The sequence below is a fragment of the Artemia sp. Qi Xiang Cuo genome, chromosome 16 (assembly GCF_049724085.1).
Source record: "Artemia sp. Qi Xiang Cuo chromosome 16, ASM4972408v1, whole genome shotgun sequence".
Lineage (NCBI taxonomy): Eukaryota > Metazoa > Arthropoda > Branchiopoda > Anostraca > Artemiidae > Artemia > Artemia sp. Qi Xiang Cuo.
The window spans coordinates 41854982-41868710 of NC_142809.1; the positions used below are offsets into that span (position 1 = coordinate 41854982).

The 13729-nt window shown below is 35.2% G+C and overlaps 1 protein-coding gene across 4 annotated transcripts in view; it reads right to left on the reverse strand.

Moving 5' to 3' along the window:
- Nucleotides 1–13729, reverse strand: part of LOC148942920 (kynureninase-like) — an 88203-nt gene that overhangs the window by 14008 nt on the left and 60466 nt on the right. For 3 of the 4 annotated variants that reach the window (XM_089102184.1, XM_089102185.1, XM_089102186.1), the window contains exon 7: nt 12114–12329. The exons of the other annotated variant lie outside the window; for it this stretch is intronic. In XM_089102184.1, the coding sequence (XP_088958310.1) occupies nt 12114–12329 (216 nt within the window). The remainder of the gene's footprint in view (nt 1–12113; nt 12330–13729) is intronic. 4 annotated transcript variants of the gene reach the window in all.

Sequence of the window (13729 nt, forward strand, 5' to 3'; positions counted from 1 at the left end):
TTTTAGTACGTCAGATCCTACACTCTCATCTGATTGTGAAGAATAGTTTCCCACCTGCCTTCAATACATTTGTCGATGTTTGGAGTATAGAATGTATAGGGTAGGCCGAGAGGATCAAAAAATTCAATAGTCTTCATTGTTTGAAAGATGCACAGCCAGTGACCGGTCTTCACACTCGACGGACTGCTATTAACAATGATAATGGAATTCTTTTCACTTTGACTTTTTCCAAGGAAGTCCGATGGTATACAATAAGGTCCGTGTCTGGACATTCAAAGGCTCATATTGAATACACTGACTATTTGACTAGTGTTCATGGTGCAAGGTCTAGTAGAACACTGCCTTCGGGAGTGATTTCCCAATAGGTTTCAAATTGATTTAACGAGATTAGTGCAATACTCTCAGGTAACGGCTCGGCAAATGTTCGTACTATAATCATATCTTGAGTGCCAGACAAGTCTAGTAAAATGATACCATGTGTTTTAGCGAACATTTCTTCGGTTACACCATGTTCCAATAATTGGGAATCAGGATGAAAGAATTGTATTGTAAACTCACTGAGTGTACACTACGATTTATCAAAACATGGCCTGTATATTGTAATTATATATAATTCGGACAAAAGAGAGGAATGCCCCAACCTCTCGAATTTATGTGTACAGCCAGTCGACAATCCTGTTGCGCTAGCGCTTTTCACAAATGCCAATGCTAATTTTGATGGAGTTTTGCCATTGATAAGGGATGAGTCGGTGAAGGTACGCGAGCCTGTGGCAATATGACGTTGATTGGTGATTGTATGAGGAACAAGTAATTTAATATTGATTTCCCACTGGCTCTCAGTTTCTCCACTTCCAACGCAACAGAAAGTATTGCTGTGGTGAGAGAGAGAGAGTTACATCAGGATTGGCAGGAACTTCCTTTCGTAAAATGAAATTGGATGGAGCAAGTGTCAATTTTATATCCACTTTAATATTTGGTGGTAGCCATTGGGGTATATTAAATATTTCATGATATATTTTTCCAACTAGATGTAATTCACTAGTTGTATCATTTTTAAGTGCATCTGTACTATCAGTATCTGTAATATATTCATATCCATTGGAGGAGCCTCTCAATTCCTTGTATGACTATGAAGTCATCAACATGAACTGTATATTGCTCGTATAATTTTAGAGATTGTTGCTAGTGCTCACCAGTGTTCCATTTATGTAGACACTGATTTGTCGAAACAAATTATGTAATATACAATTTTCATGGAATATTCCATCAGCATGAATTGGCATTTTGTTGTCGGATATCTTGACTATCGCACGTAAATCTATAAATGTCAAGAACATGTCCATAAAACAGTCTTCATCTAAATAAATTTTAAAATACGTATTACCGGACATTGGTCGTTGTGGATAACACTGTTCCTAACAATCATGTTTTACTCTCACATGAACATTTTCTGCATTGAGCATATTTAAAAATGAAGGTATTTAAGGATCGGTATACTTATGTGGTGGATATGCCCTTGTTCAGTATAATAAAAGAAACCCAGTTTCAATCTAACACTTCTCTTCCTTGGGCTTCTTCTTCTTCTACTGCTTATTGTAGTTGTTTTCTTCCTTCTTTTCATTGACAGGAGTGATGTCTTTCGTTTCTGACCTGAGTAGAGACTGATTAATGATGCACTGTTTCTCAACCTTTTTAAACTTTTTCCATTTTGTCGAGATTTCAATTGCTAGCCAAGGTTTCGCACACTGTACCTAAGATTGTCCGAAGCACTTTTTTTTTAAATATTTGCCAGAACCCCAATCGAATAGTCCAGAGAATGCAAAATCTGTTGCAGCCGGCACAATATATTTCTTAGCCAGGGGTAGTGTAGAGCAAAACAGCTTAGCAAACCAACTGCCAAAACCATAGCCAGACATTGATGAACGACCTTTATAATAGTCCATTCCATTACCCAGTTGTCTTGGGCCAAGAGTAGCAACATAGCAGTCAATATCAACACAAATACCACCTTTCGATTAGACATCTTGTTTTTGGACACCGACAACGATTGGTCTAAAATGAAATGTAATCACAGCCAAACCTATTCATATTGCTAGAGGATCACCTAATCCAGTTCTTAGTGTTAAATGACAGAGTTTCAAATAGGAAATGTTTACGGGGATATAGTGAAGATGCTTTATGTTGTACTGATGATTGTGATCTTGATTGGTTTTTCGTTCAAGAACTCATAGGAGAGGAACATTGCTAGTATCAGCGTTGCATGCTTCAACGAATAAAACTAAAAGAAATATACAAGTGTCCGACGAGAAGGCAGGTGGGTAGTCAGAAAAAATAACATTAGTGTTTCCGACACTTTTACCATTGATTATATTAAGTTTAAAGCCAAGAACATCTTTTAGATTATCATTGAGAATAACTTTTTCATTGGCAATGGGTGAATTAATGTAGATCATGTCCTCTTCCTTTGAATACTTGAAATGAAAGGCTCCTTTCTTACGGGCGGAAATTCTTTTATTGATAGTAGGACACAAATCATTCATACAACTGAGTTCCTCGTATGGTAATTCAGCATATGGATGATCCAAACAATTGATCTTTTGAATTTTATGTAGACCGCTAACGGGTGGTGACCAATCATAAGGTCGAATTTTTATATCATATATGCAACCTTTTCTCAGTATATCATATGTATCTTTGAGAATATAATTACAATGAGCAATTTTTTGTATACCATTAACTTTAATGACGGGAGAGAGTCTTGTCCAAAAATCATTTGTATTATTCTAATTACTGCAGATTAGATAAGATATACTGAGCAAAAATTTTACATAAAACCCAATTTATATTACTTTTGGCTTCAACTGCTAGCGAAGAATCAAAATCAGAGTTGTATTCTAGCCAACGAACAAGCAACTGTCTCTTGTCCCTTTGAGTACGATTCTTTAATATCTTTTCAATTTGATAAATTTCACTATTGTTTCTAATTTTTTTTAGTTCATAATCATAAAAACCGCTGAGAACCTCATAATCTTTGGTGTCTCGCAGACGATATGTTATGGGTTCGGTCTCTAGGATTTTTGACCCTTCAAAAAGTTCAGAGGACCATAAATAATTCCCCTTTTCAAAAATATTAGCGGTTCTACTAATTCAAACATTATCGCTAACATGGAATTTTTTCTTCGCATTTTTTTTCACTGGAATATTGTTTAAGAAAAGTGTCAAATGTATTTTTACTGCGATGAACTTCCTGAGGGCTAACGTTGGACAGAGATCGATGGGGTCGATGGTTATATATTTGCAAGATTTTGTCTGAATCATGAATAAAAGCAGCAGTATTTTTCAGTGTTCAATATTGCGAAATTAATGGACGAATCATTCTTATCAATCGCTAAGCCAGTGCAGCCTTTATCGGACTATGACCATAACAGAGCCTTGTACTATTTTCAATAGAACCTTTTCCACATGTGGATTAACAAATGCGCTACCCCAATCACTTTGAATGTTTCTATAGCAATTTTGTTTCAAGAATACCTTCTAAAGCCCGAGCAACTTAAACACCTCTCTTTGATCGCAATGGAATAACATATACATAGTAACTAAAGACACTGAGTGCCACTAGAATATATTTGTAGGGTTTATTTTGGCGTCTTTGAATCTCATCTAGAGTTAAAAGATCTGCTTGCATTATATGCAGTGGGAAAAAGGCTTTAGTTTGTCGATATTGTTTGCCAAGAATCTATTATTTCGATGTAGAGTGTAACTCGATTCATTTTCTAGATACTCTTTTGCACTTTTTTATAGTGTTGGCACCAGCACTGACAACGGCGACTTTAGAAAGTGTTGCGGGGGAGCTTAGACTTCCCACTTCACCAATATTTTCATAAACATGTATTAAGACTTCATCGATTTTGAACGCAAACATGTAGTGTAATGCCCAATATCCCTTTGCACATAGGAGAGTGGTGCTTGTGACGGTGAATTGATAACAATACCTCTTCGCTTGTGTCTAGCAAATACCATCGGTGTTATCAAATCATTGCCGCTGCTACTGCTAGGAGTGCTAGTATTTTCCAAGATTGATATAAAATATCCTTCTTCTTCTTCTTTTTTAAATGGTGTTGCTGTTGCTGTTGTTGGTGTTGCTGTTAGAGGACTGACATCTCTGCCATATTCCTTTAATTTCTTTAGAATTTCCTTATTGCCAATAAGACTTTTGGGATTACTGTCAAATGATAAAACTCCTTTACGATTTGTAACCTTATCATAAATTAAAGCAAGTAGATTATAACTTTTTACCTGAATAATAATCCGTTTCCCCGTCCTATCAACATGAACTTGACGACCATGACTTTCCAACATGAGATACGTTAATAGTATTTTACTTTGTTCCCGATATGAGTGTGGCAGTAGGTTTTCAATAGTTGTCACTATTGAATTCAATTCCTTCTCCGTTGATTGTGTTGTTGTTGCTGCAGAATCTTGAGGAGATGTTTTCTTTTAGGGGGGGGATCAATGATACTTACATTGACGGGTCTCTCACGATAGGGTTTATGTTTGTCCAAGCGACGAAGTGCATCGTGAAGTAAAACTAGCTTTTTATCATCGGCAATAGTTTCATCATTAATGAATTTTCTTAGATTGTCCACAAAGTGTTCGACTGGTGAAAGGATAAGTTCTATTGGAGTCAATTTGTAGGGTTTAGCCAAAGAGAAAACTGTTTACAAGTCCTGCGATTATTGGCAGTAAAAGTATAGTTAAAGCTACCGCCCGCTTGAAGGAGACGTTTTCTTTTAAAATCTTTTCCTTTGTTTTTGCAAGCCAAGGCACGTACAGTGGAAAGATGTTGCTTTGTCTGTTGTCTAAGACCTTCTGGCAACTGTACATTGCCCTCGGTTAAATTTAAACAAAGTGCAGATGTTAGATTAATAAATTCTTAGTCAAGACCATTTTTTAATATGGCCTTCCTAGTTGGTGGGTTCGAAGTGCTTAGAACGGAAAATAAGTATTTATTTTCGTGTAGTTTTTTCAGTGTCATGATGGCAACTAATTGCCTTTCCTACTGCTCACCGGAAGATACACTGTAATTTCATTGTCGAAAATATCTGTGACTACACGCAAATCCTCGGGTGTATTCTGATTAAGATCCATCAGAATGTAGCCGTAGGGCTTACCTGATGCCTGACTGTACGCTGAAAGTAGAAATTTGGGAGCACCGGGATATATTTGTTTATTGAGAGTAACTGAAGAACTTGAATCACGAACACCTCGGTAGATAATATAGTCGGTACAGTTCAAAGCAAAAGTCCCCATACACTTGCTCTGATGAAACAAATTGTGTAGAACTAGGTTTATGGAAATTTGTTCATGATGTGAGCGAACAGTAAACAGTTGTAGCATTTCCTGTGACCATTGTTCAATATATTCAGCTAAATCATCAATAATCAACCATGAGTTTGGCTCAATACTATTGAACACATCAAGTCCTCGTATAAATTGTATTGGCATAGATGCAGCAGTAGCAATAGCTTTTATTTAATCATAGGACTCTTGCCAAATACTATAGCAAAAGTAATTTTTTTAGTTTTTCCAAACATATTTTATTATAATTTTTAATTATTTTAGCTAAAAGTGTCGTTTTCCCTGACATTGACGGACCACAGAGAAACGATCTGAATGGTGTTTTAAACTGATATATACAGCTGTTGATGCAGTTGGACTACAACTAACTGTAAACCATACTTGTCTAATGAATAAATAATAATTTTTTCCTAGACTTTAGTAGTCTACCTAGTACGATATTCAATAGCAACAACAAAAACAAAAAGGAATATAAGACTCATATTTTTCTTTTATTAGCAACACTTTTTGTACAAAACTCAATAAAGACAATAGCAAGAGAACAGAACAAAAATTTAAGAATAATATTTTTCTTTTATTAGCAACCCTTTTACAACAACAACAACAACAATAAGTATGTTAAATAAGCTATACACTTAATATCAGCAACAGCACAGAGAATAGAATAGAAAATATTTATAACACTTAAAAGATGAGAATCCTCCACTCCCGGGGCCGGAGGCCGGGTCGGTATCAGACCCCCCACCTACCAGAACCCCGGGGGCTGGCCAGACTGGATTGGACCCCCACTCCCCGGAGGCCAGACCGGAAAGCACGGTGGACCCGCTGCAGGGCCAGAAAAAAAACTGTATACAATAGCAAAAGTTAAATGATGATGACGATGGTAATGATAATGATAATGATGATGATGATGACGATGATATTAAAAAAATGGAATGTATATTATATGCAAATTGTTGTCCACCCACACACCCACCGGGAAGTAGTGGTATTTTTGAATTTAAGTTAATTTATCCAGACAGAGTTGTTTTCTGTACTCCATAAATTCAACTCGATCTGAAATACGGTAGTAACCATGGGGGAGTACCTTCACACCATCCTCACGTACATAGACCTTGTTGGATATGCAAGAAATGGCATTTTTTTCCACTCTAACAGTATAGTTTTTAAATTGTAGAGAACGAATTGCCATTACTTTTGCTCTTGGCACTAAACTACTTTCCACACAGTTTCTATAGACACTCATGTCGAAATTATTTTTAAAAAAGTGTTTAGGCACCCCTTTGCACGCTTGTTTTATATCCTTATTGTGTGTTTCCATACAGTATACTTTCGGACCTGGGAAGACGCCATTGGCTATTAAATCGCTCCTCGTCTCAGATGTTAACATTAACAATAGATTGGGGGCCTGACGTTTCACCAACTCGGGATAAATGCTCTTATTCTAATTCATAAAATCCATTTAAGAGCTGATGTGTGCACCGTTTTCCAAATCTTCCAATAAATTCTCTGTTTTAGTTTCTGATAGTAGTGAATCCGTGTCTCCATAGTACACTTGAACTTCCCCCTTCCTTGGCCATTGTACCTTAAAAACATTGTAAAAGAATGACAACATGAGTTTCTTGGAAATTTCCAGTACTGAACTCCCCCCCCCCCCGCGATATTTTATTAAGAACGACATTTCTCTTTTTCTGTGTAGAACAAGCATATTCGAGTCTATGACAGTGAATATTTTGAGGTTGGGGGTCGGCAAAAATTCTAGCGCATTCTCGGGGGAAGGTTACAACGTCACAACGTGATCTGATTTGCACGCTTTCAGAAATTTTCCCAAAGGCTGAATTTAAAATAAGTTTATAGATTTCTATTTCAACTTTACTTTTTGCCTGTGAACGTTTACTGGCAAACGTGTCTTTTAAATAGGGTGTCTGATCAAATTGCAGGGCTCTGTGTATCTTTTTAATCCTGAAACCATTGGTCACCATCCACCGCAATAGTACATGTTGAAAAACGATATTCTGTTTCGGGTCCAGATCTGCAATTAGTTTCTGCTTGGAGGGGGTCCAATGCATGCCCATATCCTCGACCAAAGACAAATTGTATGGACTCAAAGAGTCCTTGGTCACCGGTCTATTTACACACGGAAAAACAAAATCTTTTACTGATTCGTAGAGCTCCATTGGTACGTGACCGTCAATTTCAAAAAAAATATCCTTGGGGTCTGTTTTCCTCGGCAGTGTGAATGTCAGGGAAATCTATGGCAGTAGAATTTTCAAGCCATTTGTAATTGACACACGGTAAACTGTAGTGAGACATTGCCGAGGGGTACAGAGAATTCATGTCTAGAAAAACAGCATTGGACTCTACACCGTCAACAGAGTTCTGTCCAGTTGGATTAGTTGTCAAGACACGGTCCCCATTTGCATCAGAATTATATTATGGTCCTTAAATTCAATACGTGTGCATCATTTTTTTTTCTGCGAAACCTTCCCCCTTTTCCGTATCTCGCAATACACTGGATTTACTATGGAAATTAGGTCCAAAATATAAACATTCTTTTTTCAACGAAAATATTGCTAATCTAATTCATGAGAATTTGCCAAAAGCTTTTGGTATTTCAAAGGATTTAGTGATTACACCCTGTTTATCGATGGGGATTAAATCACTGAAGTATTATTAGTGCCAAAAAAGGACTTATTTCTTTTGGGAGAATAAACAATTAGCGACCTTGTTTTTCGACAAATATCAATAATTTAAACTCATATTAATAGCTTCTCGTGAGGCCTTTGCTACTTCAGATTCCTGAATGCAAGGATGTGCACTTGGAGTGAAGACATTCTAACCCTATAAGGTTGAGAGTTGGGCGTATACTATAACAGAAGGTCGTAAATGGTTTCCATCCTCAATCCGAGTCTTCTTTTCGGGAGGAGGGAGGCATTCTTCAAAATTTTCCTTAAAAAGAAATTAAGTTGTAGTTTTTTTTTTAGTTTTTTTTTGTAGAGTAAAAGGCATAGTGAAAAAACTCATTCCCTTTTACACAACCCACCCCCTACCCCTCCTTCTCTTCTATATTAATGTAAGATTTTGTTTTTACTCTAATGTAAACGAAATGTTAATAGCACATCTGAAGTTCAAAAGGGTGAAATCGTTTTAAAAGTCAATCTCTTTAACGATTTATCTTTTCTTAGATTATGGGGTGTAAAAATATTTTTCCATCTTGTACATTTCAAGCATAGACACTTTGCTATTAAGATTCGGTGAGGTTTCTAAAAATTCTGTGATTATGTGTAATACAATTTTTTCTTGTTTTTGGATAATAACAAGTTTATCAAAGTTGAAAGAAGCCATTCATATACTGTCAGATATTAACCTAAAACTGAAATAAGTTGAAATAAAGATTTCGTTTTTTTTAGCTTTCATTAACCATTATTTGATATTCAAGAAGCTTTAAAGAAATTATATTTCTAAAAACAGAATTAAGTGGGGATAAATTTCATTGTTAGTCTAGGCTACGGTACAGACCCTGTTTAAAACCTCCAAAACGCTATAAACTCTAGAAACAAAGACTGTATAGTTAAAAAAGGCTTAATAACACGCTCCCTGTATATAGGCTTATAATTAGATAAAAAAAAAGCCTGTTAACGCACAAACAGCTTATAGACTTAAAATTTACATCAAGCGACATTTTCACTGCTAGCTAGCTAGCTAGCCTAGACCCCAAATAAATTAATGGGTTCAAACAAAAAGTGCTACCAGGGTTACATTTAATATATGCTATGCTTTACTCCCTCGCCCCCCCCCCACAATTTACAAATATACATACACCCTAAATTTGTTTCTAAACTATCATTCATCCCATTCTTTATTTTATTAGGCAAAATTGTCTTTTTTCTTATGTCTCCATATAATGCAACAGTATTAAAATATCTCAATTAATTATTTATAAAATAAAACTTACGGTTTATGATTGCGTAGCAATAACATCAATAATATCCATTTTATTTGGTGTTTATTCTTCAATGGCTTAAAAGAACTGTTATATTAAGCATGAAGTATAATCAACTTATACAGGTGAAACCATAACAAAACGGAATCCCGTAACTTGATTTTCATCATAGGCTATTACGCAATTCCATGCTACAATCCCTGGAAATAAGGGTCTGATGTCATTCCCAGTAGTACTGTAGCTCTCTGATTGGCCTAGAAATGGGCGTGTGGTCTTACATAAATTATGTATAGGTCAAATGTTAAGGGCGCTCCCTACTATTGAGCTATTTGTGCTTCCTTGAATATATCTAACAAATTTAGAAACTGAGATATTTGTGTTTAGTCTAGGGTGGTTCATAGCAAAGTTTATGCAAGGCCAGGATCCCTGCAAACTGATTCTCTGTACTTCCTATTTACGATAAATTTAAACCAGTATTAATCTCGGAAAATATATTGTACCTACACAAATGGGCTTTTATGTTTTTGAAAAAAATGTGCTTTTAAATTATTGCTGTTTTCTCATTAGAATATTATACTTAGGCCTACATATTTCTAATATATCGGACAATTCTTATTGACATATAATTGCACATAAAATAACAATTCTTCAATAATATTCAAAGAAAACAACAAGTTTAACTCAAGATTGAAACGGGAAAACGAAGACCAAGCAATACTTGGGTTTGACTTGTCGAGTTTGGTGAAACATTAGTAGCCTATTTCAAATTATTTTATTGGCGTTACAAGAGCATCAGCCAAAGACAGTACCTAACCCTACAAGAGGAGACATTAATGTTAGCTTTACAAGACCGACTTCTCTTGTAATATTTTAACGTTAGCCTAACTATTCTTCATTTGACAATTTCTTTTTTTTTTAACGTGAAGCATAGACAGATACAGCTTTTCAAGAAAAATAAAGAGTCAATTTAAAGCTTAAAACAAGCATAAGCAAATTTATACAATTTATCAAACTTCAAACAAATAGAAGCTGATATAGAGAAAGAAACAAAATCTAAAGCAATGAGAAACACCACAAATAAGCTTAGAACTACCCTCCTCAAACCCCATTCTCCCATTCCCCTGAAAAATTGTATAATATCTTAAGCGCTATTTGGAATTTCGGGATTTTTTAAAGATCTTTTACACTGTAAAGAAATTGAGCTAGAAATTTTAATAAAACATCAGATGAGCTATCCTCGAAGCTTTTACGGCCGTCAAATGCTTGCGATAAGGGAAAAAAAGAAATAAACACATACGAAACATACCCCTTAATAATTAGCCGCATTGACTATGATGTTGATCTCATTTTTTCTTCTAAAAAGATTTAATATCAAGCAAAAATCCATAGCTTAATACTTCAAATTTAAATTTTTTCTGGAAAGAAGTTTCATTAATGTATCCCTGCATCACGCTATGTCGAAGCGGTCTAAACAGCTATTGCAACGTAATGAATAGGAAATAGAAATTCTAATTTATGATCAAATGAGCTCTCCTAAGTTTTTGCACCTTAATAAGTCAATACCGCTGCATGGAATATACTATTTTTGTCACTTTTGTCTATTAAGATATCAAGAAACTTCCACAGCTTTGCGTCCCAGGTATATTCTTTTTTGAAAAATAAAAGTTATTCTTGAAAAAAAAGTCTCATTAATGCATCCCTGTATCAGCCATGAAGCTACCTATATTTCTAAACTAGAGACCCTAGAGTGAAGAAGAAATAATTTGTGCCTCCATTTTGGTAAGTTGGCATTTCTGAAACCCCCGTACTGCGAACCTTTTCCCTGAATACCATGTACCCGATAGAAATCGTCCTCCATGAACTGTGTTCCAGCCTATCCCCGCCTTAGCTCCCATTCTGTGTACTACCTTGTGGTATAATAAATCTTTTATCCCTTTTTTTACTGATATAATCAATGGTTGTTAATTTGTACATAAATCTTATCTTATCTCTAACAGATAAAAGAAACAGCTCGTTTTCCTTTTTTTTGTTCCCTATCCCCGTTGCCATTTTGCAGTTTTTAATATATTTGATAAGGGAATGATATATCATTCCGATATATTTTTTTAGTTGTTGTGCTTTTGTTATGATTTTCTTGTTTATTAGTTTCATGGTCTTCGAAATTCGAATTCAGCCCCTCGGGGCTTGTGATAGTAATTTATCGAAATAAATATATATTTATATATTTATCTATCTATCTATCTATCTCTCTATTTATAGATAGGACAAGTTACTAAGAGATAAAACAAAAATTATTTCGTTTGTAACGTTAGTGACCCACCCACCACCGCTCTCACCCATTTTCGGACCAGTTACCTACTTGAACAATGAAGAGTGGAAAGAGGTGCTATATTATGAAGCTTGGGAAGAGTAATTCAGCCCCAAGCCCCGCAATTATGTAGACTTAATCTAATTTAGATCGGTCAAAAAAGTCAAATATGCCGGTATTCTGCACGCTCAAGCTGTGCAAAACTTTTTCCGAACTGCATTCTTTATTATAAATGCTTCAAATTACAGCCTTTAGCTTGATTGTTGAGAAATAATGTCGAACCAAGTACAACTACATCTTGTAAAAAAAATTCCGAATTTGTAACCAAGTGAATAGAATATAGCTTTTGGTTTTCATTTATGAATAACTAACTTTAATTGTAACTAAATATAACAAAAATAACTTAATTTGTAACCAAATATAAAACCTTTTAACGCGGGAAAATTAATATTCTAAATAAAAAATGAGAAAAAAAGTGACGAAAAACCATTAAAAATATTATACCTCAAGACTTGCCATGTGGGGTGCAACTAAAAGCGGTGGTGGATTACAAAGTCCGAAGGAGTTTGCTCCCTTGGCCATATCTATTTCTTTTCTCATTTGACACCTCGTTGACTGATCATTTGACCACCAGCCAGTAAGCTGGGGATGGTCATTTTCACCGTGATGTGTTTCATGTACGAAAATACCAGATATCCCTCCAGGCCCAGAATTTAAATACTAAAAATAAAAGAGAATTAAAAATTCCAAGCAAGTCCTACATTGTATTTAAGTCGTTTGTATATACACTTTTCTGTCAAGCATTCTTTAAGAATCTTAAGACTTTCCATCCGAGGTGACAATAATTTTTTTCACTGTCTTTCAATAATTTCTTTCACTCTTTATCAATAATTCAATAGCTTTTTCAATAATTCATTTCACTCAAGAAGACATACGAGATGCTGTGTAAAAAGTTTAAGAAAGGAACAGTGTGGTTCACAGTATAAAGATATAGCAGTAAGTTTACCGCAGATAATTTCTGGCTCTTCATTCTCGGTGCGAACAAACAGCTCCTCCCACTTATTCCTGCATTAGCAAGTATTAACAGCTCCTCTCAATTGATCTGCCATCAGTGGTCCAATTACCCTGGAACACGTATTTTGGCAGAAACTTTCTCAAAATGCCTTTGAAACCAACTTGAGACTTCGAAACCTACTTTTAATTCCTCAGAACATCTAATAATAACATTGCACTACTAATTACATTTTATATAATAACATTGCACTACTATTTTAATGTATGTATTGGAATAAATTAATTTAAAATTAGTTTCTTCAAAATTTAGTGTTCCAACGTTGAAGCCAAGTTTCGCATTCAAGAGAAATCTGACTTGTCTATCCGTGAAAAGATCTAATGTCGCTTATGTTTCTACGTTCTCTGGAGCACTCGCACCTCGATCTGGGTTTTTATAATGGGTGAGATAGAGAAGTAGATTGTACATATTGAATTTGCCGAGACATATAGCAATCTGTATGTTATTTGCCGAGACGTATACACCTTTTCAAAGAGATTCAGAACTCCCTTACATGGCCTTATACTTCTACGAGACATATAGGTAATTATTTCTACAGGGCATATACATCTTTTCAAAGAGAGTGAGTATCCTCTCACATGGCATATTGAATTTGCTTGCGCCCCTAGGAATTTCTATAATATTTGCCGGGACGTCTACACATATTCAAAGAGATTCAGAACTCCCTCACATGGAATTATACTTCTGGTCACGGTAACCTAAATGGAATTTGAGGGTCGATAAAGTGAAATTATGTCACTATTCTAGTTTTTCTAAACCAGTATTGCCTATAAATTAATATATTCAAATATTTTTTGATAACTTGATTGGTGATTGTATTTGAATAAAAGGAATTCAAATATTTTGCCTATGAAATAGACTGTCATGTTACAGCATTTAACAGTTTGAATAATTCTTTCAAGGAGTAAAATAGATAAGGAATTCGCAAATTGGACACTATGAACAATATTAATTAATGTTTTGAATAATAGGAGTGTGAATGATTCTAATTAGTGATTGGATTGTATGAAGGTGGAGAGAAAAAAAAGGATTAAACTGAGGAACGATG